Source organism: Ctenopharyngodon idella, chromosome 5 (assembly GCF_019924925.1).
Source record: "Ctenopharyngodon idella isolate HZGC_01 chromosome 5, HZGC01, whole genome shotgun sequence".
Lineage (NCBI taxonomy): Eukaryota > Metazoa > Chordata > Actinopteri > Cypriniformes > Xenocyprididae > Ctenopharyngodon > Ctenopharyngodon idella.
In genome coordinates, this window is record NC_067224.1 from 44,467,020 (window position 1) to 44,491,047 (window position 24,028).

The window sequence follows — 24,028 nt, forward strand, 5'->3', positions numbered from 1 at the left end:
CAGCGAGTTAAGAAGATGCTTATGCACTGGCAGGAGAAATTGGCGCGACAGCTCACTGTTAGCTTCGCGTTCGCAGGGTAAATGGGTGTCATCGGCCTTCCGCATTTTCCTGCGGCTCTGCGCAGTGACGTGTCGCGCTGACGGCGGGTCGCGCTGTGGCGAAGCTGCGGGCTGCAGCGCGTCTGTCTTTGGAGCTCCGCCCTCCCTGCGCACTCCGCGGCCCGCCCAGCGCCCGCTAACTCCCGATCCAGCCCTGCCCGAGTCTGGGGGAATCCGACGGCCTGCCTGCCCGGGGAAAATCTGGAGGCCGCCCCGCGCGTTGATCTATGGTAAGCGCGCCAGTACAGATTATTCAGACCGCGCGGGTTTTATCCCGCAAGCTCGTTGCACGCCCAGGTCGGGTTTATGTGCTGTTATTGCACGTTTTGTTGCATTATGTTGCGCGTTGCGGCTGAAGACGCGAGGCCTCGGATTGGCCGCCGGGCCCCGGGCCTTACGCAGGCCGCACTCAGGCCTTATTCACTGGGGGTGGGTTATTGTTTATAAATGCCCCTGCATGCACGCACAGGCGCGCAACACTAAACGCCCCTTTGTTTTAAAGCAGCGAGCGCGTGCTCGCATATATGCATGCGTGGGAATTAATAGCGTGGTGTATTATGGCTCAAAATGGCGCGCGCAGTCAGGTTTTGTTTTCAGTGGAAGGGGGAAAATTATGGTCACAACAAGGCGCCATGTTTATGTCCGGTTTCAGGTGCTGAAATACGAGGAAACCTTCACTGCTTTTATTCGCGCGCGGGGGGTGGAAAGCTTCGGCGCGCGCTGCTACACACATTCTTTACAAATGCATGAAGCTTCAAGTGTTTCCTCTCGTGCATTAAGCTTTTAATGCATTTTGCGTTGTATTTAAAATGTATTGCTTCATTTTATATAACAAACCTAATGCACAACCATTTATTGGTGCTCATGTGTATGTTGCATTCATCTTGTCGCAGTCATTTGCAATTTTAATGGTCATGCATGTCCGTCAATTATCTGCTCATATTTATTAGTGTCATATTCGTAAGTCTGCCTGTCATTCTGCCTCCATATTTATCTGTCTATCTGCTTGCAAGCATGCATGTCTGTCTGTCTTCACATATGTTTCAAACCTATTGTATGTTTACAAAATGACAACTAGTTCTTGAAGCCTGTCACATTGTTATGATCCCCCATCCAGAAAGCAAACGCTATATTGGCTTCATTATGTGTTTACTTTTTATGAGAGAGTAATTTTGTTATTAATAAATGTAAATGATCTCTAGGAGAGATTTTAGATTAATTGTATGTGTTGTTGTGTTAGTTGTGCCGTGGCCAATGAAGAATAAAGACGATGGATGAGGAGGTGACAAGGCTTGCTCTCCGTTCCCAAGAGCCAAAGATTATACTGCATGGCTCAGGTAATAAACAAACCATGACGTCTGTCCTCTCTAAGGTTATGATAGCTTAATGCTAATGTTGTCTCGTTCTCATTCAAGAGATCATTTGATTGGACAAATAAAATTTTTTGAGCACAGAAGAAAAAAAATGTAACGTTTAAATATGTATGAAAACATTTTGTAAACTTTTAGAAGTACACTAGCATATCGATGACATATGTGACATGAATATGATGGCAATGATTTAAAATTAAGAAAAATCTATAATTTTGTATAATTATTAAGTATAATTATAATAGAAAATATTTTTCATATAATTAAATAAAAATGATATAGATATAGTTAAAGATGTACAACTATAAATATACATTTATTTGTAATGTTTATAATATATTTAATTGATTGTTAAAATTAAAAATATATTAAATGCCACAACCTCGCTACAGAAATATTTTTTTAATATTATTAAATTAATTATATAGTTTTTATAATGTATCACTATAATTAATTATTATTAAATCATTTTATTTAATTAAACTAAAAAAAATATATAATTATGAAAAAATATATAATTGTAAATATGCATTTATATGTAATAAATATTTATGCAATTATAAATAATAATTATTCAAATTAAAAATATATATTAAATGCCATAATGCACATTAAAAAAAATGTATTAAATATATTTTTGAATTTAATAATACGTTTTTATAATTATATAAAAAAAATATAATTTTGTATAATTAGGTATAATTATAATAAAAATATTTGTCACATAATTAAATAAAAATGATATAATTATAGTTAAAGATATACAACTATAAATGTACATTTATTTGTAATGTTTATGAAATATATATTTAATTATGATTATTAAAATATATTAAATGCCACAACTCACAACAGAAATATTTTGTAAATATTATTACATTAATATTATATAGTTTTTATAATATATCATCATAATTAATTGTTATTATAATTAAATATTTTTATATAATTCAATCAAAAAAATATATAATTATGATACAAATATATAAAATATATGTAATTATAAATAATAATAATTATTAACTTATATATATATATATATATATATATTAATAATTGTGATAAAAATATATAATTGTAAGCATGCTTTTATATGTATTAAATATTTATGAATAACAATTATTATTCAAACTAAAAATATATATTAAATGCCACAATGCACATTAAAAATTGTATTAAAGTATAATCAAATTCAATTATATAATTATAAATATACATTTATTTATATATATATATATATATATATATATATATAAAATTAGAAATATTTATTATTATTACAATAATGTATATTGTGTTTTTTATTACTGTGTCAAATAAATAAATAAATAAATAAATATATTAAATTATTTATTTTTTGGGAACTCTAGTAACCAGTTGTTAACCATTTCAATTGGTCATTATGAATTGTGGACTAGTGATCAAACTTATTTGAATATGTCAGCAGTAGTTTTGGCAGGCACTAAGCGAGTGTGTGTGTGTGTGTGTGTGTGTGTGTGTTGTAGATGAGGGAGGTGCTGGAGAGGAGGAGTATGTGGTGGAGCTGCAGGAGACGGTGCTGGTGTCTGAAGTGGAGGGGGAGGGGGCGTCCGTGCAGGGCTTCTCCTCCGACGAGCTCGTGATCCAGGATGCAGTGGAGGACGTGGTTGCTGAGTACGTACACTGCGATGACGACGAGGGCGTTGCCGTGGAGACCTGTGTGATGTCTCTGGAGGGTGAGGAGGAAGAGGAGGATGGCGTTGCCATGGCAGAGATGACCGAGGATGTTTTGGTGGCGGAGGGGAGGGAGCAGGACGGGCTGGACCCAGAACACGACTCGGACAGCTGCGGAGACTACCTGATGATCTCCTGTAATTCACTTGCTTCATTCTGTTGGTTAATTAGGTCGTTCGTTCACTCACTTAGTTGCCAGTTTATATTCATTTATTCAGTCAGTTTTTTGTTTGTTCATTTATTCGTTTATTTGTTTCTGACTAATTCATTTATTCTATTGGTAACTAGTTAATTCGCTCATTTGTTTGTTCACTCACTTAGTTGCTAGTTAATATGCCGTTATTCATTTATTCATTCAGTTGTTTGTTTGTTCATTTATTCATGAATTTGTTTGTCTAATTCATTTATTCTATTGGTTAACTAGCTATTTCGCTCATTTTTTCGTTCACTCACTTAGTTTCCAGTTTATTCATTGTTATTTTATTCAATTGTTCATTGTCATTCATTTATTCATTCATTGTTTCTAATTAATTTATTCTATTGGTTAACTAGTTCATTTGCTCATTTGTTTCGTTCACTCAGTTGCTAGTTTATATGTTGTTGTTCATTTATTCAATCAGTTGTTTGTTTGTTTGTTTGTTCATTTATTCATTAATTTGTTTCTAATTCATTTATTCTATTGGTTAACTCGCTCATTTGTTCGTTCACTCACTAAAATGCTAGTTTATTTGTTGTTTTTATTCAGTCAGTTTTTTGTTCATTCATTCATTTGTTTCTGTCTAATTAATTTATTCTGTAGGTTAACTAGTTCATTAGCTGAGAATTTATCTGTTCATTTATTCGGTCAGTTGTTTGTTCCTTTATTCATTCATTTATTCGTTCATTTGTTTCTGTCTGATTTGTTTGGACAAACTTGACTTGATTCGTTTTGTATCATTTCCCTTTATTATCATCATAAAGATAATGATCCGTTCATAATTTTGGTCTTTCTTCCTCCCTGTAGTGGACGATGCAGGTAAGATGGTGTCAGGAGACGGAGAGGAGGTGACGGTAGAGGGGGCGATAGATGACCAGGAGGTGGAGAAAGACGAGGACGGACAGGAAGTCATTAAAGTTTACATCTTTAAAGCAGACTCGGGAGAGGACGACCTTGGTGAGTGTCTACAAGAGATTGAGCCAGTGTTATTTTTGTATTATTTATATACTATTATAGTATTGGATAATATTTTGAAATAGCATTTATTTTTATGTTTTCTTTTTTATGTAATTTTAGTACTTTATTGTCAAGTCACCTTTATTTATATAGTATATACAATACAGATTGTTTCAAAGCTAACAGGAAGATGATTCAATGATGCAAACAGTTCATTTCGGCTGTACAGCAGCTCTAAAAAGAAAATAGTGTTATTGATCAGCTGAAGTCAGTTCAGTGTTGATTCAGTTCTGTTGTAAAGGTCATACTTATTAAATTAGTTCATTTAATCTATAAAGCGGTTCTGCAGAAAAACAGTGATGTCGTCGTGTAGCTCAGTTCAGTTCTCATCCAATAGTGTCAATGCAGTCAAATCGGTAATATTATTGAATATTAAGTGTCCCCAAACTAAGCAAGCCAGAGGCGAGTGGCAAGAAACCCAAACTCCATCAGGTGACAGAATGGAGAAAAAAACACCAGGCTCAGTCGGATCAGTTCTCCTCTGGTCAATGAACGAACACGGTGTGATTATGATTCAGGCTGCATCACAAGCCAGAAATCAGATTGTGGATCGGTAGCATTCAAATATGTCATCCAGTTCCTTTTGCTTGAAGATTGGATTCATCACGCCAGTATGGAGACGAAGGTGGTGATAGGTCTGTGCAGAGGACTTGTCTGGTTCTTGTGGTCTTTGCTGAGGATCTGTACCGATGGCTGTCGTGACGACGAGGCCTTCACAGGGGATTGTCTAGTTGACAGGAGCTCTGCTGACATTCAGGGCTGCGTTGTGGTCATGTCTAGGTGCAGGTCCACCATCTGATCTGGATATGGACTGGATACAGCTGACTACGGTAACCTCGGGATAAACAGAGAGACTAACATTAGCGTAGATGCCATTCTTCTCACGATGTAACAAGTACATCGAGTGTTATGGGAAGTGTTCCCAGTTCTGTTTGACCTGACAATCCTTTAACAGATATGAATAATAGAAATGTGATAATGTGTTATGTGTATGCCAGGTTAAAGAGATGTGTTCTTAGTCTAGATTTAAACTGACAGAGTGCATCTGCTTCCCAAACAAGGCTAGGAAGACTGTTCAAGAGTTTACCAATCAGTGCTTTGTAAGTAATTAACAAGATTTTTGTAGTGTTTAATAGGGAGCCAATGCAGTGTTGACAGAACCGGGCTAATATGGTCATACTTACTGGTTCTAGTAAGAACTCTAGCTGCTGTGTTTTGGACCAGCTGGAGTTTGTTTATTAAGCGTGCAGGGCAACCACCCAGTAGAGCATTATAATAATCTAGCCTTGAGGTCATGAACGCATGAACTAACTGTTCTGCATTTGTCTTTGAGAGCATATGTCATAATTTAGATATATTTTAAGATGTAAAATGCGGTTTTACAGATGGTTGAAATGTGGCTTTCAAATGAAAGATTGGTATTAAAGAGCACACCCAGGTTCCTAACTGGCAACGAAGACTTAACAGAGCAGCCATCAAGTGTCAAAAGACAGTATTCTAGCTTATTACATGTGGAGATTTTTGGTTCAGTAAATTCCTAATAAAACCTCTGTTTTTTCAGAATTAAGTAGTAGGAAATTACTAGCCATCCAATTTTTTTTATATCAACTATGCATTCCGTAAATTTTGTGAATTGGTATGTTTCGTCAGGGTGCAAAGAAATATCGAGCTGAGTATCATCAGTGTAACAGTGAAAACTAACGCCATGCTTCCTAATGATATCTCCAAAGGGTAGCATGTACAGAGTGAAAATCAATGGTCCTAGTACTGAGCCTTGTGGTACTCCATACTGAACTCATGATCGATATGACATCTCTTCATTTACTGCTACAAATTGATACCGTCAGACAAGTATGATTTGAACCATGTCAATGCAGTTCCACTAATGTCAGCGCCAGCGTAATTTTCGAGTCTATTCAAAAGAATGTTGTGGTCGATTGTATCAAATGCAGCATTAAGATCCAGTAACACTAAAAGAAAGATACATCCATGATTGGATGATAGGAGCAAATCATTTGTAACTCTAATGAGAGCAGTCTCAGTACTATGGTACAGTCTAAATCATGACTGCAAATCCTCGCAGATACCATTTCTTTCTAAAAAGAAACATAGTTGTGAGGATGCTGCTTTTTCTAGTATTTTTGACAGAAAAGGGAGATTCGAGATCGGTCTGTAATTAACTTGTTCTCTCGGATAGCATATCTTTCAGTAGCTTAGTCGGTATAGGGTCTAACACACATGTTGTTGATTTTGATGATTTAAAAAGTTTAGACAATTCTTTCTCCCCTATAGCAAAGAATAAATGGAATTGTTCCTCAGGGGGTTTATAGCATGATGTCTGATGCAATACTGTAGTAGACGGTTGCACGGTTATAACTTTCTCTCTAATAGTATCAATCTTATAAGTAAAGAAATTCATGAAGTCATTACTGCTGTGCTGTTTGGAAACATCTGAAGTTGAACCTTTATTTCTCATTAATTTAGCCACTGTAACAAATAAATATCTAGGGTTGTGTTTGTTTTCTTCTAAGAGAGTGGAAAAGCAAGCAGATCTATCAGTTTTTAGGCCTTTCTGTATGCAGTAACACTGTCCTTCCACAAAATGCGAAATACCTGTAGTTTTGTTTTCTTCCAGCTGCGCTCTATTTTACGGGCTGCTCTTTTGAGGGAAAAAATCTTAGCTGTGTTCAAAATCACCCCCTATACCCTCATTCACCATTCCCTACATTACTTCACTAATATAGTCCACTTGAAGGAGTGAATGAAGGGCTGTCGCTTTTGCGTAGTTTGTGCTTGCTGTTTAATAATTATTTGAAACTTAGCAAACTGGCAGCTCCAGTAGTAATGAAAAGATTTATCTTAAACTCTGCCATGGAAACTAGCATATTTAAACCTTAATCAAACAATTTAATAATCATTTTAAAAAGGAATTTATACCTGTATGATATTACGCTGTACCCACATTGGGCCAGCGGTTTAGAAAATGGATAGATGGATGCGCCAGACTGGCGAGACGTGGGAATTCATTTGGTGCGCAACTCTCAGTGCATTATGGGTATTCTCTAGCCATTGAATGTACATCAGTTGTATTTTATGTGCATTATGAGATTGAATGAGTGCATTTGAAAACGTCCACTATGGTTTCGGATACCACTACAAATGGCTCTCCGCTCAAATCATGCCCTGTTTACAGTTTCAGACTTAGCCCTAGTCATGCAAATTTCAGCAATCAGAAAATAAATGTCCGATACATCAAAAAAGCTAAAATAATTTTGGAGGGCTGAAAACACTGAATAAAACAGTAATGTTAAAGCAGCAAACAGAGTTCAATTACCCAAATTTTGGTTACTGTTTTGATAAAAAATAAATTTTGGTTCATCTCTAAAAAAAAGCCCTTATTTTTGTTCTGTGTCTCATTTTAATTACACCAGATAGGTGACTGATTGTCTGGTGCTTTATGTGTATGCAGGAGAGACAGTGGACCTCGGTGAGAATGAGGCAGTCGCTCTGGCTGAGCCTGTGGTTCGGCCGCTGAGAGAGAAGATGGTCTACATGTCTGTGGGAGACGGTCATCATACACAGACTGATGGTGAGCGACTCTGTCTGTTTCATAATGTGAAGCTGTTTTTACCGGTGTTGTTATCATTAACTAACACTAAAATAAAAAAATTAAAAAAATTGTTAATTGAAATAATGTTAACTGTGTTTTATTTCAGTTAGTTGTCTAGGCATAATGTATAATGTGATATAAAGTTATTCACACTGTGATTTAAGGTTTTAGTTATGCCACCCGTCTCCCTACTTAACATGTTTGCTTGATACAAAAAAAGCTCAAATAGCCACTTAGTTTCTGCTCAAAGCGCTTTGTTCTTTCTGTGCTGCAAATTTTAAATTATGTAACTTTCTGGGAACATGTCGAACCAGCGCCATAACCGTGGTGGACATTGAGGGGGATGCGTTTTTGAAAAATTGGTTATTATTGTCCCAAACGTACTCCTGATTTACTAAGCTACAAAACGCAATGACACATTTTCAAAGATAAAACTCTGTGATTTGAAGGATGCCATGAAACATACTACTTATGTGGATGATGTCATCGCCAACATCATTATTTAATTTTAGACACTGTTATTGAGTGTTTTTGTTTAGTTCTGTCTGTCTGAGCATTGGTTTCTTGTGTTTTTGTGTGCAGGAGGGTCTAAGCTCTCTGATGAGGTGTACATGGAGGTGGTGGTTGGAGGCGAGGAGCCGGTGCCTCATGACAGGCCGTATGACGGCACCGCCCTGAGCAAGGACTTCATGCCTGTTGCGTGGGCAGCTGCATACGGTCAGGGCGCGCAAATCGCTTCCTCATTTTACTGACACTACAAACCGAGATCATGTAGTATAACGGGAACTTAAGCTAGTGTCTATTGACTACAAACAACACAATACATGCACACAGGAATTATGAAATGTAGGGCTGGGCGTGTACTCAAATTTCATGATTTGTTTAGTTCTCGATTTGATATAGATTCGTTTGGATATATATCAGATACAGATCTCAACCAATGCTGTAAGCTATACAGGGAACCCTGTCAGTTGGTATATCTTGATCTAGAAACTGCGTTGCGGAAACATACGTTTGCTGTGCTCTCATGTCATCTTTGATAGTGGTTGACTGATATAAAGTTGTGATCTTGCATTCGTTAGGATGTTTCTTCTATAGTCCAGGTGATATGTGCTAAATTTGAGGTGAAATGTTCACTTCGATGTCTACCCTTATGTTTTGATGGTCAAGGATTACAATAATACCATATAAAACATCATAAACTGTTCAGGTGAATAGTTAATGTTGAATTCAGTGACGTGAGAAGGAAATCACAGTATCTGAGAACCTAAGCTAGAATTTATAATATCATGTCTTTTGCATGTGTAGAGTTTCAAAAGCTTTTGTTCATTAACCCTGATAATACAGTGTAAAGAGTAGAATATTCAATATGACTTTAGCAACATGCCATAAAAAGATTTCCAGACACAAAGATTTACTTCAAAAAATCTATTTTAGAAACACGTTTGTTTGTTTTGTTGTTGAACCTATTCTTCAGTCTTCTTCACAGTGTCCTCCACATTGACACAGAGCTGTGCACTTTAAGGAAGCTTTTTTTAAATTCACAGTGCCGACCGGCAGCCTTTCTTGCAGCCACAGCTTAAGAGTTCAAGGATGGTCTGGCTTGGCTGTGGAAGAGTTGACCACAATGGTCTCCAAATGCTTGGGTTCAACCAACCCCAGTCCCAGTTGGGGGGATTTGGCCTCTGTTGTCATGTCATCTGCATTCCAGGTATCCACTGCTGTCTTCTTGGCCCTGGTTGCAAATGTAGATGCTGTGTCACAGCCAGTGAAGGCATGACAACAGAGGCCTTCAGTGCCCTGTCAAAGGGTACAAAAAGCATTCAAGAGGAACCACTTTACAATTCTCCTCTATGATTGCCAACTCAACATCGATCAAGCTCATCTTGCTTTGTTGAAAAAGAAAGGAAGAGGAATGGAACAAATCCCCTCATCTAAGGATGCACTGGTGCAGCACCTCAAAAGAGCAGTGTACCAAGGAGGACACTGTTGGGCACTTGAGGTGGCACCAAATACGCCATCTCAGTCTGGGGTTGGATGGACACAAGCGATTGGAGACCATTGTGGTCAACACTTCCACAGGCAAGCTAGTCCACCCTAAGTTGTGGCTGCAATACAAAAAAGCCTCCTTAAAGTGCACAGCTCTGTGTCAATGTAGAGGAGACTGTGATGGAGACATTAGCTGTGTTTCTACTGTCGGGCCAAAGGCGAGCGTGCTAGTGTGTGCCAGGGCCAATCGCGTTTCCACTGTCACTTCCGGGGCTTGATCGGGCCTCATCGGGGTTTCCTCTGGGCCAACAGCCAGGGTTTTTTGGCCCACCGAATACCTTGGTCCAAAGCGGACCAACTGGGGCTTGAGGAGTGGACATGAACAGAGGCGGTGTTTACCTGAGTCAGGAGATGGTCAATACCGCTGCTCATTCCCCACATGCTTTAAATAACTTCCTTGTGATCCGATGGGGATTCTGATCACCATATGAGACAGAAATATACTTATATGTGATGCTAATGTCTACTTGTGCTAATCATTGCGATAATAGATATACACGTTTATGGAAAATACCAGAAAACTGCTTGAGGAATGTAGACAACTCATATATGATTATAATTGTGTATTTATTTGGTTTAATGTTTTATCAGTCTCTTCCCTAATCATAAATCATTTTTGAATACGATCATGTGTCTGTCATAAGCAGGTGCGGATGAGGGCTGTGAGAACCGTAACGGTGCTGCAAGCGCGTTACTGCACATTGACGAGTCGGATGCACTGGACAAACTCAACCGGCAACACGGCAAGAACAAGAGACGAGCTGAACCCCGACAGGTCCAAACAGGTATTAACACACTCACCTGCTACTAACTGGTTAATCGATCTTAGATTCTGTAGAATTGCTTTGAAAGTGCTACGTTTTTTTTCTCTTTTTTTTTTTTAATGATTTAGGGCTGTCAAATTAAAATTAAAATTTCAAATATTTGCAAAAACGGTGCATTCGAATTTTAGGTGGGCGATAGTCAGCTTTATAAGTGGTGCACGAGATGAAATGATGAAAGCGTTGTTTTAATATTTTTCTTAGCCTATCCATTTGAACCCACTTGACGCTGGGCTGCGGCATTGTTCATTCAAAACATTGCGGAAATAGAGCAGCTCGATGCAGAGAATATCTTGGTTACATCAAAACTGTAAGCAAGACGTTCATTAAAATTGCCGCCGCTTCATTAATATTTTGCTCATTGCGCCCTCTTGTGGCCTCAAGAGACAAGCTTTTTTCCCCTAACTGAAATTGTTTTTTAAATTCCCAGTATTGGGTAAAAAATTCAAATGTAGTTTTTCAGTCATTTTGACATCCTTATTATGACTCTGATTAGTAGTCAACAGTTTTTTTTTTTTAGTTTTTTTTTTTAAGTGGCTGATAGGGTTAAGAACCGAAAACCAGTAGTGTTTTTTGAAAAGTACCGGAACTGTGCAAAATTTCTACATTTCGGTTCCGAAAACGGTTCTGGTGTGATGGGTGGGCGAAGTCCTTTAATAGAGACATCTCACCTCATGAATATTATAGCAATGAATGCACTGAAAAGCCCTCGCGCTACTCGTATACGTCAGATATCAATGCAGAGAGAGAGATGCACAAATATACAAATATTCCAATTATCACAGAAGTATACAAAAGTTTATTCAGATATAAACGCTGATGTCTGTTACCGATCAAAACAGAATAAAACACCTTTTGAAAGTGCTTCAAATAAAGACTGTATCGATTGCATTGTTATGCCACTAGGTGGCAACAAATTACTGTTAAAAATGTATCTTATCACTGAATCATTTTTCAGAAACATGTGAAGTCTTTATGAATCCAACTTACAAAAATATTCTCTTTCACCTGTCTGGATCTTACATGTGTTCAAGCATCTTATTTGTGTTGAATTTGTGGTAACACTTTACAATAAGGTTAATTTGTTAAGATTAATGTATTAACTAACATGAACTAACCATGAGCAATACATTTGTTACTGTATTGGTTAATTTTTGTTAACGTTAGTTAATAAAAATACAGCTGTTCATTGTTTGTTCATGTTAGTTCATAGTGCGTTAACTATTGTTAACAAATACAACGCTTGATTTTAATAATTTATTAGTAAATTTTGAAATTTACAAAGATTAATAAATGCTGTAGAAATGCAGTTCATTATTAGTTCATATTATTATGTGTTCATATTATTATTATTCATATTATTAGTGAACCTTATTGTAAAGTGTTAGCGAATTTTAGATTTACAGTCTGTTAAACTAATTTTACAAGTATAATGAGTATTGTGCTTTACTTAACCTTATCAATGTATAGTGTTAATTTTATCAGTAGAAACTGATGAGTGGAATGACCACTAACCTCACACATTATCAGATTATCAGTGTTATCAACCATTAACTGTCTGTTTCCCCAATTAACACTTAAGTTTTAGCCCTCTTAGTAAAGTTCAAAATCTTCCTGCATTATTGTCAATAAATATTATTCATAAATAAATTAATAAATATTTTGTGTGGATGCGGCATATGAGAGTCTAACAGTGTGTCAAAATAGCTCAACACCTGAAATGTCTTGCAGTGTGATGCGCTGAAATACTTTAAAAAGCTTTTTTTTTTTTTTTTTTTTTTTTTTTTTTTTTCCAAGAGTTTTTATTTTTTTATTACAAACTCAGGTTTGTTGAGGTTATTTAGTAATGGATTACATGGGGTGTTTATACTTTTATCTATTGCACTGCGGGACCATTTAAAATGATCTTGACTGATGGTGAAAATCTAAAAGAAATGTGACCAGTCACAGCAGAACTGTTTTACATTTTTACATAAGCGGAATTATATGTTTTGCCTCTGTAAGAGTATATGAATTTTTACCTTGATGTTGACAGTCCATTTGTAACTAACAGACAAAAATATTGACAACAACATTTTTAAAAATGTTTCTGATGGAATTGAATAAATAGTGTAAAGTAAATGGTCATTTTATTTAAGTAATTCTTGTCTCATTTGCAATCGTTGAATTGTTATAACTTTTTTTTATATATTTTCAGTTTTAATTTTCATGTGTGATTTTTGTTATTTTTTTATTTTTTTTATTTTTATAAATATAACTATGTATGTCTAATTAATTTTTTATTTTAGTTTTAGTTCAGTTTTAGTTTTTATTTATTTACAGTTTCCAGTTAGTAATTTTAGTTCTTCAACTTAAATGTATTTTAGTTCTAATTTTTGTTTGATTTTTATTTCAATTAATATAAATGCTTTAAATAGTTTTACTTCTATCTGCATTATATTGGTTGTTGGCTACAAAACTGATTTTCCTTCTGCCCCTCACTGTCTGTTTCTGTCATCTCTCATTTCTCACCAGCGATTATCATCGGTCCGTATGGACAGCCTCTGACCGTCTACCCCTGCATGCTGTGCGGTAAGAAATTCAAATCCCGCGGCTTCCTGAAGCGACACACTCGCAACCATCACCAGGACGTGTTGAGTCGCAAAAAGTACCAGTGCACGGACTGCGACTTTACCACCAACAAAAAAGCCAGTCTGCACAACCACATGGAGGTCCACGCGCTCAGCAACAAAGCGCCGTTTGAATGTGAAACCTGCGGTAAAGAGTTCCACCAGCAAGCGGCGTTGTTCTCGCACCGTCTCCAGCACCACCACCGCGAACAGAAAGCGCCCACGGCCATTGCGTCGCCGCTTCCTCCTGCCGCCGCGACCAAGACGCACAAATGCAAGTTTTGCGATTACGAGACTGCTGAGCAAGGGCTGCTCAATCGCCACCTGCTGGCTGTGCACAGTAAGAGCTTCCCGCACATCTGCGTGGAATGCGGCAAAGGTTTCCGCCATCCATCGGAGCTAAAGAAACACATGCGCACACACACTGGCGAGAAGCCGTACTCGTGCTTGTACTGCGATTACAAATCGGCCGACTCGTCCAACCTGAAGACGCACGTGAAAACAAAGCACAGCCGCGAGCTGCCGTTCCGCTGCGAGCGCTGTGGCCAGACCTTCGCCGAGGAGGACGAGCTGGCGCAGCACGCTGCAACACACGAGGACGCTCGCGGACACCAGTGCAGCCACTGCGAGCATCGCAGCTCCAACTCCAGTGATCTGAAACGGCACGTCATTTCCGTGCACACAAAAGACTACCCGCACAAGTGCGCCATCTGCGGGAAAGGCTTCCACCGGCCATCCGAGCTTAAGAAACACTCTGCATCGCACAAAGCCAAGAAACTGCACCAGTGCCGCCACTGCAACTTCAAGATCGCCGACCCGTTCGTACTCAGCCGCCACATCTTGTCCGTTCACACGAAGGAACAGCAGCAACCGCCACAACAACCGACTCCGCCCACTTCGGAGTCGCCACCACCGCAAGCCCCGCCCACAGAAAAGAGTGCCCCCAAGAGGACTATAGGGGCGGCGCAATTAGCAGCGCCCACTGTAAAGAAAGCTGGTGGTGCCAAGGGTCCGCGGGAAAGGCGGGTGTATCAGTGTCAGTATTGCGACTACAGCACGGGAGACGCGTCTGGCTTCAAAAGACACGTTATTTCCATCCATACTAAAGACTATCCTCACCGCTGTCAGTACTGCTCGAAGGGCTTCCGGAGGCCTTCGGAGAAAAACCAGCACATTATGAGACACCATAAAGACATGGTGCCCGCAGAATGAGCACCACCTTTTCCTCCGCTCACTTCCATAAAGACACTAAACAACCATTGATTCGAAATCCCTCATGTTAGGAACCTCTTACAAAGACCTCTCATGCATAGCAGTGCGTGTGTGTTGTGTCTGTATGCGAGAGTGTGCATATGAACATGCTTTATGCTTAATGATCACATGGTCTGCAGTCTTAAAGGAACAGTTCACCCTAAAAATTTAAGGGGTCATCATTTACTCGCCCTCATGTTGTTTAATACCTGCATGACTTTCTTTCTACTATTATATTGTTTTAGTATTTCATAAAACACATTATTAGGGGTCAAGCCCCGAAGGGGTGAAATTTGGCACACAGATAGAGGACAGTCTGAAATGTTACCATAGCAAATTTGGAGTCTCTACCTCAAACCCTCTAGCGCCACCAACAGTTCACAAAAATTCACTCATGTTTATGCTCATAACTTTTGACGCGTACGTCTTAGAAACAAAATTATTTTCCTCTTTTTCCTCTGATTCCATGGTTTATGCTTATTTGAATGCACCCTATGTCATTTCAATCATGAACATTTTTCTGCCATTTTGAATTTTTCTGAAAAAACTACTTTTTCAAACTCTTCCTAGAGTGTTTCTCCAATTTGCATGAAATTTGGTATGTAGCATCTATTCACAATCCAGGCAAAATGCTATTAATAGATTTTTGATCGGCCAATTCGTCCTCGTATAGCGTGCCAACGAATTTCGCAGTCATTTGGTGTATTGACACCAAACTTGGTATGTCATTACAGGCATGACTTGAGGGTACATGCACAGTATCGTCACAGTGCCACCTACTGGTGCTAAGATAGGAAAAATGGCTATTTTGTTTATAACTTTTGAATGCCTCATCCTAAAATCATGAGGCATGCCGAGTTGAACGTTATCCAATTTTCTTTGGTCGGCCATTTTGGGCGTCGGCCATTTTGAATTTTGTCATAAAATGCTGTGTTTTACGAACGCATGAACATATCGTTACAAAACTCAGTATGATTCATCGAGGCCATGTTCTGTGAGGACCTGTAAAGTTTTAGGTCAGCGCCCCCTAGTGGCCAAGAGATATAATGAAATTTATGAAAATGCTTATAACATGAAAAATTCAACATATTGTCATTTAACTTACATCATTAGATCTGTTGGCTTATGCCGATACCTACGATACCACATTTGCCATATTCTATTGAATTTTATTCAAAACCTAGTACCGCTGTTTTATACTGCGTCAACAAATTTGACTGCGAGCACGCCAAAATGGATATGCAGCTGTATCTTTGAAAAAGTTTTGTGCGTTGACACGAAACTTGGTACGTGTCATCACAGGCATGACTTGAGGGTGCATGCAAAGTTTCGTCATAGCGCCACCTACTGCTCAGAAGTTATAAACCATGTTATTATGTAATAAGTGCTTTAACTTATGTAATTTAAACAGCTTTATCCTAACCTCATGATCACAGATGTCCACAAGTATTTCCTTTTCTTCCCTTATTTGGCTTGACCCTGTAATTGCTGCTTGCAGCTATATTTATAATTGTCATTATAATAATGTATTATAAATATTAAACATTTCTTATCATAAATGCTCTGAAAATAGTAGTCCACATGACTTGTGCACTATATTGCAGATCTTCTGAAGTCATGATATATTTTTTTGTGAGGACAACCCCAAATTTAAGGTGTTATGCACTGAAATTTTCCCCTCCACTGTAGGAAATAAAAGCGCATACAACATGAGGGTGAGTAAATCATGACATTTTCTTTTGTTTTGGGTGGACTATTCCTTTAATTTTTAGATGTTTTATGTTTGATTTTGTACCTTAACAGATGAAACTAATATGTACATCCAGCCTCTGAAATCAGGTTCATATTCCTGAAGCATTTTTGAGTGTTGCATTCACTCATAACTAAAATCCTCTGAGCGAATAAACTCTCTGAAATGCTTTTTAAATATATAGGACCATGCAATGGATATCTCACTCAGTCTTGCACTTTACTAGCATGTCCATCTGCTTTATAGCTGTTTTAAAACATGGACGTGGTCAGATGACACCAGGAAATGTTTTTAATGATCAGAAAAATGTTGGAAAGGTACCATAGGCACTAAAAACAGTCTTATTTTGCAATGTTATTATGATCAGGACAGGGTAATAGGGAATGTCTGGTCTCTCAAAACCTCTGATCTGCTGAAGACTCATACAACAACATCTGTAATGACTAATATGTTTGAAAGGAATAGTTCACCCTAAAAGTGAAAAAGTCATTTACTCACATGCATGTCGTTTTTTTTTCCCTCTAAGCTGCTGTTTTCATTATAGTGACCAAGGGTAAGCTCATAAAAAGACCAAAAAACACCATAATAGTAGTTCATATGACTCAAAGGCCATACAACAATGGCAAGTCAGTATTTGCTAAAAATCAAGGCTTTCATGTGAATTAAAGAGAGAGTTCACCAAAAAACCTGTGAATTTCTTTCTTCTGTTGAACATAAAGATATTTTGAAGAATATGGGTAACAGTTGCTGGTCCTCACTGACTTCCATAGTATAGAAAAAAATACAATGGAAGTCAGTGAGATCCAGAAACTGTTTGGTTACCGACATTCTTCAAAATATCATCTTTTGTGAAGAAGAAAGAAATTCGTACAGGTTTGGAAAAACTTGGGGGTGAGTAAATGATGACAGAATTTACATTTTTTTTGTGAACTATCCCTTTGACTTTTGCTCTGTTTCTTAGAAATCAGAAGACTTGGAATATATAACATAATTCTTTTTTTATTGGTGCATCTTTAAACTATTCCTTTAAGGTGTATCCAGAACTAGTTGTCTTCTGCTGTGTTTCTTTTTAATTTAGGTTTAACTTGCTGGAGCAAGTCCATCCACCTCCTGAACAAAGTTGTTTTAAACTCCGTTCTCTACCTTCACTTTCCTATCATTGTAGGTCATTTTGAGTGTGCGCTGAACCCACGTCAGGACATTCGTAGAATTAGTTCTATGACGCTGCAGCAATGCATTTTGGGTATGTGAGACCAGATACTCCCTTTAGTCTCTTTCATTTTAAGAAAGCTTGAATTATTGGTAACAGAGGACATATTTTAATCATGCAAAGTTAAGTGTTTTCTGATGTTGTAAGTTGATTAAATGCATTTCACTTGGATGTATGGGACCACAGAACTTACTAAACGTGTTGACTAAATGGGTAATTGTCATGTCAGGGTCATATTTAACCCAAAAATCAAGAGAGATAAACAATAACATAATGGTAGTATTTTTTTGTTTGACTTTTATGCTAATTTAAATGCAAATCATTGTATTGCAGTGCATATATATATATATCACCACTGAAAAATTAATTGGAATTAAATAAGAATTAATAATAGCACCTGTTCATGCTGAAATTGTGTTTTCGATACTGTAATATAAAGAATAAAATTTAAAAAATGTACTGCAATACAAGCATTGGTAATTACATTTTCACTGTTATATAAAAGAAATAAAATAAAAAAAATACATAAATAATTTTCAGTGTCACAATTCAAAACTTAATGGTCCAAATAGATTCAAAATATAATTTATTATTTTTATCTCTTGTTTTTGGGGTGAAATTTGACCTGAGAATTTTGGTGTATTTTTTTATTTTTTGAGAGATTCAGCCATATGAACTCTAAACGTACACTATATTAGTTTCAGTTTGCCAATCATGTCTCGCAAAAGCATTTTTTTATGACCCTATTTGACCATATCAGGCCAAGCGTATCTCATCAGTGTACACAGCGTGCAGTATGAGTTTTATTTAAAAAGCCTAACTACAAAAATATGATCATATCTCTGTGTGTATGTGTGTATGATTGTGTGTTAGCAGAGTTTTCTGGTTCATTCTCAAAGCAGTGCATCTGATATGTTTGCCGTTGCCAATAACCTCTCACCTTTAACCCTTGAGTGACCGTTATGGTGACCATCTCGTCTTGGCGACTTCATAGTGATGGTACTGTTTGGCTGTGTTCATGTACGGTCAATGCAAATACACACAGTTTAGCCTCCTAATACCCACTAATTGTCTTAATAGTCGACGTCAGACCTCACTCAAGCTGGCATCCTTTACTGTGCAAGTTACCAAACTAAAAACTGGAATCGACAAGGCTAATCATGTTGGAAATGCGCCGTTTTGTGTTCGTATGTAACTTTAATTGAATCAATTTGGGTCAAAATTCCACTAACCTGTGATGGATGATGTCATATCCAGCTTTGCATGTGATTGGCTAGAGGTTTCCAAAGGAACTTGACCTCAAAGCACTGAAACAGCCTCTGTTTGTGTCCGAACAGCACCATTAGCAATGAGGGCCACGCGTCCGTCTCACTCAAACGATGCCATTGGTCGGGAAGGGAATCGGTCGCCTCGTTCGCTGACCGAAGCACTTCCTCTTAACGTTCCCGGGCCTCTTCCTCTCCCTGTGATCATTTTTATACTGCAGATATTTATTTGGTCACCGTTTAAACTTTGTTGTATAGTTAAATGTAAGTAGGAATCTATGGGACTATAACTTATTGTTTTGTACACAGATCTGTAAAGAGAGAGTGTAGATGTAAACACTTTGGAAAGAGGAGTTCAGAACTTTGTGTTGTCATGGATGTATCTTCACATTTGTTTAAAAATGATAAAAAAGGAAATAAAAGGCAAAGTATTTTCCTGCATTCTCTGTTCATTATGGAAATGTGGTTGTCTAAGTTTTTTGAGGTCTTTTTGTAAATGCTTGGAATAGGATACAGTGAGTGTTCCCATTTACATTTATTCATGTGGCAGAAGCTTTTAGCCAAAGCAATTTACGGTGAAGTCCATAAGATTTATTATTTATGTGCGTTAATATGAATATGGTACCAGTCAAATATTTTGGACACACCTGACTGAAATTGCTTCTTAATCTTAAAACATATATGTATATATTCTGTTCATTTTTTTTATTTTAAAGTTTTATTTTTATTTCAGTTTATTTTAGTACATCAAAAACTAAATAAATAAAAAAAAGAGAAAAATGTAGCTAGATTTTTATTTCAAGTTTTTTTATGGTTTTAACTATAATAACCCTGATGTATGATGAAACCCATTTTATGAATAATGTTAAAAAATAATGTTACCAAAAAAAATGATATGAATATAAGAAGCTCTTTTTTTTTTCATTTATGCAGACATGTATGAGTTGGAGCAGATAGTAAAGGAAAAGCAGTCAAAATGTATCCAGTTCTTATTATTACCCCCGTACAAATAACAGTAAACAAATAGCCTTTTTGCACAGACCTTTTGCCTTTTGGGGTTGTACTGTCCCTTTGCATTCACAAAGCAGTCTGGAGTGAAATGATTTGCACAGACATTTGTGAGGCCTGTGCAAAGTGACGTCACTTTTCCAGAATCTGCAAACGACTTGTTCTGAGACACTGCTTATGATTTATGGGAATTGATTATGGGATTTTTATCATTATAGGGTGGTTGTGTACACACACTGCTGACACATTTATGTTCTAACACCATATAAAAGTGAATTTTACATAATAGGTCCCTTTTAAAGATTCTTTATGGAACCATCAATGCCAATAAAATTTTTTTAAGAGTGTATAGTCTTATGATCTACTACAGTATAAATACAAAAAAAAACCAACAACACAAATGCCACATAACAGAGATTCACAAAAGATTTTATTGGTCCAAACTCATGAAGAAATGATAGGAAATGAATAAAAGAACTTTAAGAGGGTAAAAAGGACTGATACTGAGAGCTTAACACTAGAGGGCACTTTAAATGTTTCACTACAGTAATGAGTAAATCAGGATTCAGGGGCCAGAGAGGATCTTCAAATCAGCTCATCAAGGGCACTCGTCTATAGAGAAAAGATGTTCAGGTCAGGTCTGAAGAGGTTATTAATCAGTTACTTGCTTTCTACACACATGCCGTTTTACCATTTTTAGGCAGGATGGCGATGTTCTCCAGCAGAACACCTTGCTCCAGAGAAAACGCAGTGAACTTGTCCAAGACATCCTGGCTCAGGTCGGGTGTTCGGCCTGCAAAAAACAGTACAAGCACACTGAAACAATTCTGACTAAAACCAGAATCAATGCAAACTTTGGTAAATAATATTATTTGAGCTTATGCTTTTTACAGTACAGATTACACATTTAGATTTTAGATTAGAAATGCATTCACAATCCATTTACTTCCGTAACATGATGTATCAGAGAGGAATAAGATTAAGGTTTCACTGATTAACATTAGTTAACACTAGTTCATGTTAATTTCAATATTTACTAATACATTAGTAAAATCAAGTTATACTTGAGATAACATGAACAAAGAACAGTTGTATTTTTATTAACTAATGTTAACAAAGATAAGAAATAGGCCTGTAACAAATGTAGTGCTCATTCTTAGTTAATGCATTAACTAACTACTGGGATCTTATTTTAAAGTGTTACCAGAAAGTCATTTTAGAGTTAAAAACAGATTATTGCATTTCTACCAAATTAACGGAACGAGGAAGCAAAAAGAGTCAGTTGGGATTTCATGTTTACTGCAAGTGTTGCTCAAGGCACAATGGTTCAGGAACTTGCCTACTTTTTGCTTTTGCAGACTAGACTACTGTAAATCATCACATGAGTTACAACGATGTGCATCTCATAATTTGTTCAAACAGAATTATACCAGTAGCCTATCAGAAGGGCTTTTCACACTTGAAATAGCTAACCCTGGGTCATTATAACCCCGTTATCTTGCTCCCCGTTTCACACTGCTACTTAACCCAGTGTTAACAATTATCGTAGGTATTCATACGCTGATGTTTCACACTGTGCATTCTTAAACCCTGGGTTAACGTCCTTACCCTTCAAGCAATTTTGTGTTTAAAAGCCGTCTAGTAGCCGTTTAATAGCTAAATCATGAAATGACACATCACGTGGATATTACTGACATTGCGAACATGATGAGATATCAACAATCTCATGCGCTGTCTGGCCAAAAACTACAATAAGTCAGTTTTGACTATAAGTGGGCTACAAATAGCATAGAACATGTCAAAGAAATGAAACCAAACACCTTGTAATCACTGTTGACTTTGCTTACATAAAGGAATATCATACATCTCGCCAGTTATTTTGTCAAAAACTACATGTAACCAAATTTAAGGCTGTCTAGAAGTGGGTTACGGTGAAATGGCGGCTATTGCTTGCTGGGCATTTGCATATTTGCTTTGTCAGTGTCATTTGATTGGACGAACGCGGCAAGCGACCTGCACTGGCAATATGCGCGTTCTCATATTACACTTTGTAGACTGTACTACTATCAAGTTTTTTTTTCTTCTTCTTTTTTTTTTTTTTTTTCCTGAATGGACTTTTCGGACTGTAAAGGTAAGAATGAAACGGTCTGTTCTTCACTCCAAGACGCGTTTTCCGTCGCTGTCTGACATTTTCCCCCTCAGACTGTGATGACGCGTTTTAACGGTCATCAATATCGTAAATCCTGCAAAGTTTTTTATACTTTCATTTAAAAAAAAAAAAAAAAAAAAAATTACAAAAAAAAAACTTGTTAACGCTGCTGTGAGGGCTATGGAAGTGACGGTAAAAATTTCTCTTTCTCTCTTCTGACTGCCGTTATCAATCGCTCTCTATTTTCCCCCTGTTTTTGAAAGTTATGAAAACACTATTGTGGAGTTTTTCTGTTGCTATTTTTGCAAATGGAAACACAAAAAATATATTTAACGAAATCTCTCATTAACCGCTATAAAAGTTTACCCAACTATGACGACTTCCACTTCTGAGAAACCCGGAAATGTAAAAAGGAGCGAGCGCAGCCATCTTTAGAATTTTGTCTGAACTTCCGTTTTTGCGGTAGCTCGGTATATTTCTATTAATTAACTGGTGAAGTGGATTTAATTATTGTTAACGAAAGTTATCATGAGCATTGTAATGTTTGAAGCGGATGTCAACAAATGTCAGTAGACCGGGAAGATTAAAAAAAACGAGCTGTTCACAAATCCGTAAGATCTATAACCCGGGGTTAAGTGCAGTGTGAAAAGCCCCATTTCCATGTAAAACAAAGCTGAACCAGACCAGGTGCAAACATCAAGTGAACCAGTCTGAATTCACAGCCTGCTACCAATTCAAATTAATTTTAAGGTGTGTTGGTGCTGGTGCTGTTACCGTAAAGTTTGTCGAGCACTGTAGTGGAGTCAGCCTTGGTCTTGACAGTGTGGATCAAAGCATATTCATCATACTTAACATCAACAATACACATTTTATTGTCAGTCTCCCAGCCTGTGGAAAAAACATAATTTTACATTTAAACCACTATACTGTATTTCATGTCTAGGTGATCATATCTTTCTTACGTTCACTGCGGAAGCTGAATATTCCAGGAAAATCAGACTTTTGAGCGAGATGGTACATCTTCCAGCATGTGCCATCAGGACTGGAAAGACAGAGGACAAATGGGTAAAATCTTGCATTATGCAACATGGGAAAGTTTCATTCATAGTTTCTTATTTTTAGTGATCAGTTTATCTTACTTGAGACTGGAATATGCCATCTTCAGATCTCCTTCATCAGTCGGTGTCAGCATGGCGACTCCCATCTTCATGTTCGCCTTACGAGCGACAAACCACTCGGCATTGGTGGCAAAACCAATCAGGTACCATTTCCCAGCCACCTATATGAAGGACACACACATCAACAAGCAGATTTTAACATTTTCTAAAGGATATTCTAGTCTCTAAATATGGTAGGTGTCCCTGCATCATTACAAATCTGTGTAGTCTTACCCCTTTGATGTCGAAGTCGGGCTGTGGCGTGACACCAGAACTAACGGCAAGGGCACAGAGCAAAACTCCCAACAATCCCAGCACGGTGGTTGGCATGACTACTGCAGAGCTCAGTCCAGAGTGTGTGGGAATCTGGGCCTCGAGGGGTGAACTCTGAGCGGAGTCCCACGACATGCTCTTATATAGCGCAGCCCCCCGTTACATAAACACACGCCCCTTACACACACACACACACACACACACACACACACACACACACACACACCAGAACGCACTTCAACATATAGTACTTAACACACACATCTAAGTGTGCTCATACCCTTTTATATCAAGTTCACTGTTATTATTATTTGTCTCCAAAGTACAGATATGTAAACCCACATACACAAAGCTTCCCGAATACTCAGCACACACATATAAATCTCAAAGTCATCCATTGAGTTCTCATTTTTCATCACACACACACACACACACACACACACACACACACACACACACACACACACACACACAAATAATG

The 24,028-nt window shown here is 37.5% G+C and overlaps 2 protein-coding genes across 4 annotated transcripts; one reads left to right on the forward strand and one right to left on the reverse strand.

The window, feature by feature from the left end:
- The first annotated feature begins 171 nt into the window (after positions 1-171).
- LOC127512274 (zinc finger Y-chromosomal protein 1) lies at positions 172-19,401 on the forward strand. Of its 2 annotated transcripts, none has more exons than XM_051893046.1 (8): positions 172-329; positions 1,340-1,436; positions 2,975-3,319; positions 4,186-4,335; positions 7,865-7,984; positions 8,588-8,722; positions 10,702-10,839; positions 13,390-19,401. In XM_051893046.1, exons 2-8 carry the CDS (start codon positions 1,370-1,372, stop codon positions 14,694-14,696), a joined length of 2,262 nt encoding a protein of 753 aa, XP_051749006.1. In that variant the 5' UTR covers positions 172-329; positions 1,340-1,369; the 3' UTR covers positions 14,697-19,401. The 2 variants fall into 2 exon arrangements, with proteins under 2 accessions (XP_051749006.1, XP_051749007.1); XM_051893047.1 differs by lacking the exon at positions 172-329 and adding an exon at positions 604-751.
- Positions 19,402-20,381: 980 nt separating this feature from the next.
- Positions 20,382-23,690, reverse strand: zgc:153704 (Lipocalin-like). 2 transcript variants are annotated; one of them, XM_051893064.1, is made up of 6 exons: positions 23,509-23,690; positions 23,257-23,396; positions 23,080-23,159; positions 22,892-23,005; positions 20,660-20,761; positions 20,382-20,580 (listed from the first exon to the last, which is right to left on the reverse strand). In XM_051893064.1, the coding sequence occupies exons 1-6, from the start codon at positions 23,680-23,682 to the stop codon at positions 20,567-20,569; spliced, it is 624 nt and encodes a 207-aa protein (XP_051749024.1). In that variant the 5' UTR covers positions 23,683-23,690; the 3' UTR covers positions 20,382-20,566. The 2 variants fall into 2 exon arrangements, with proteins under 2 accessions (XP_051749024.1, XP_051749023.1); XM_051893063.1 differs by lacking the exon at positions 20,382-20,580 and having other exon boundaries at positions 20,640-20,761.
- Between the last annotated feature and the right edge of the window lie 338 nt (positions 23,691-24,028).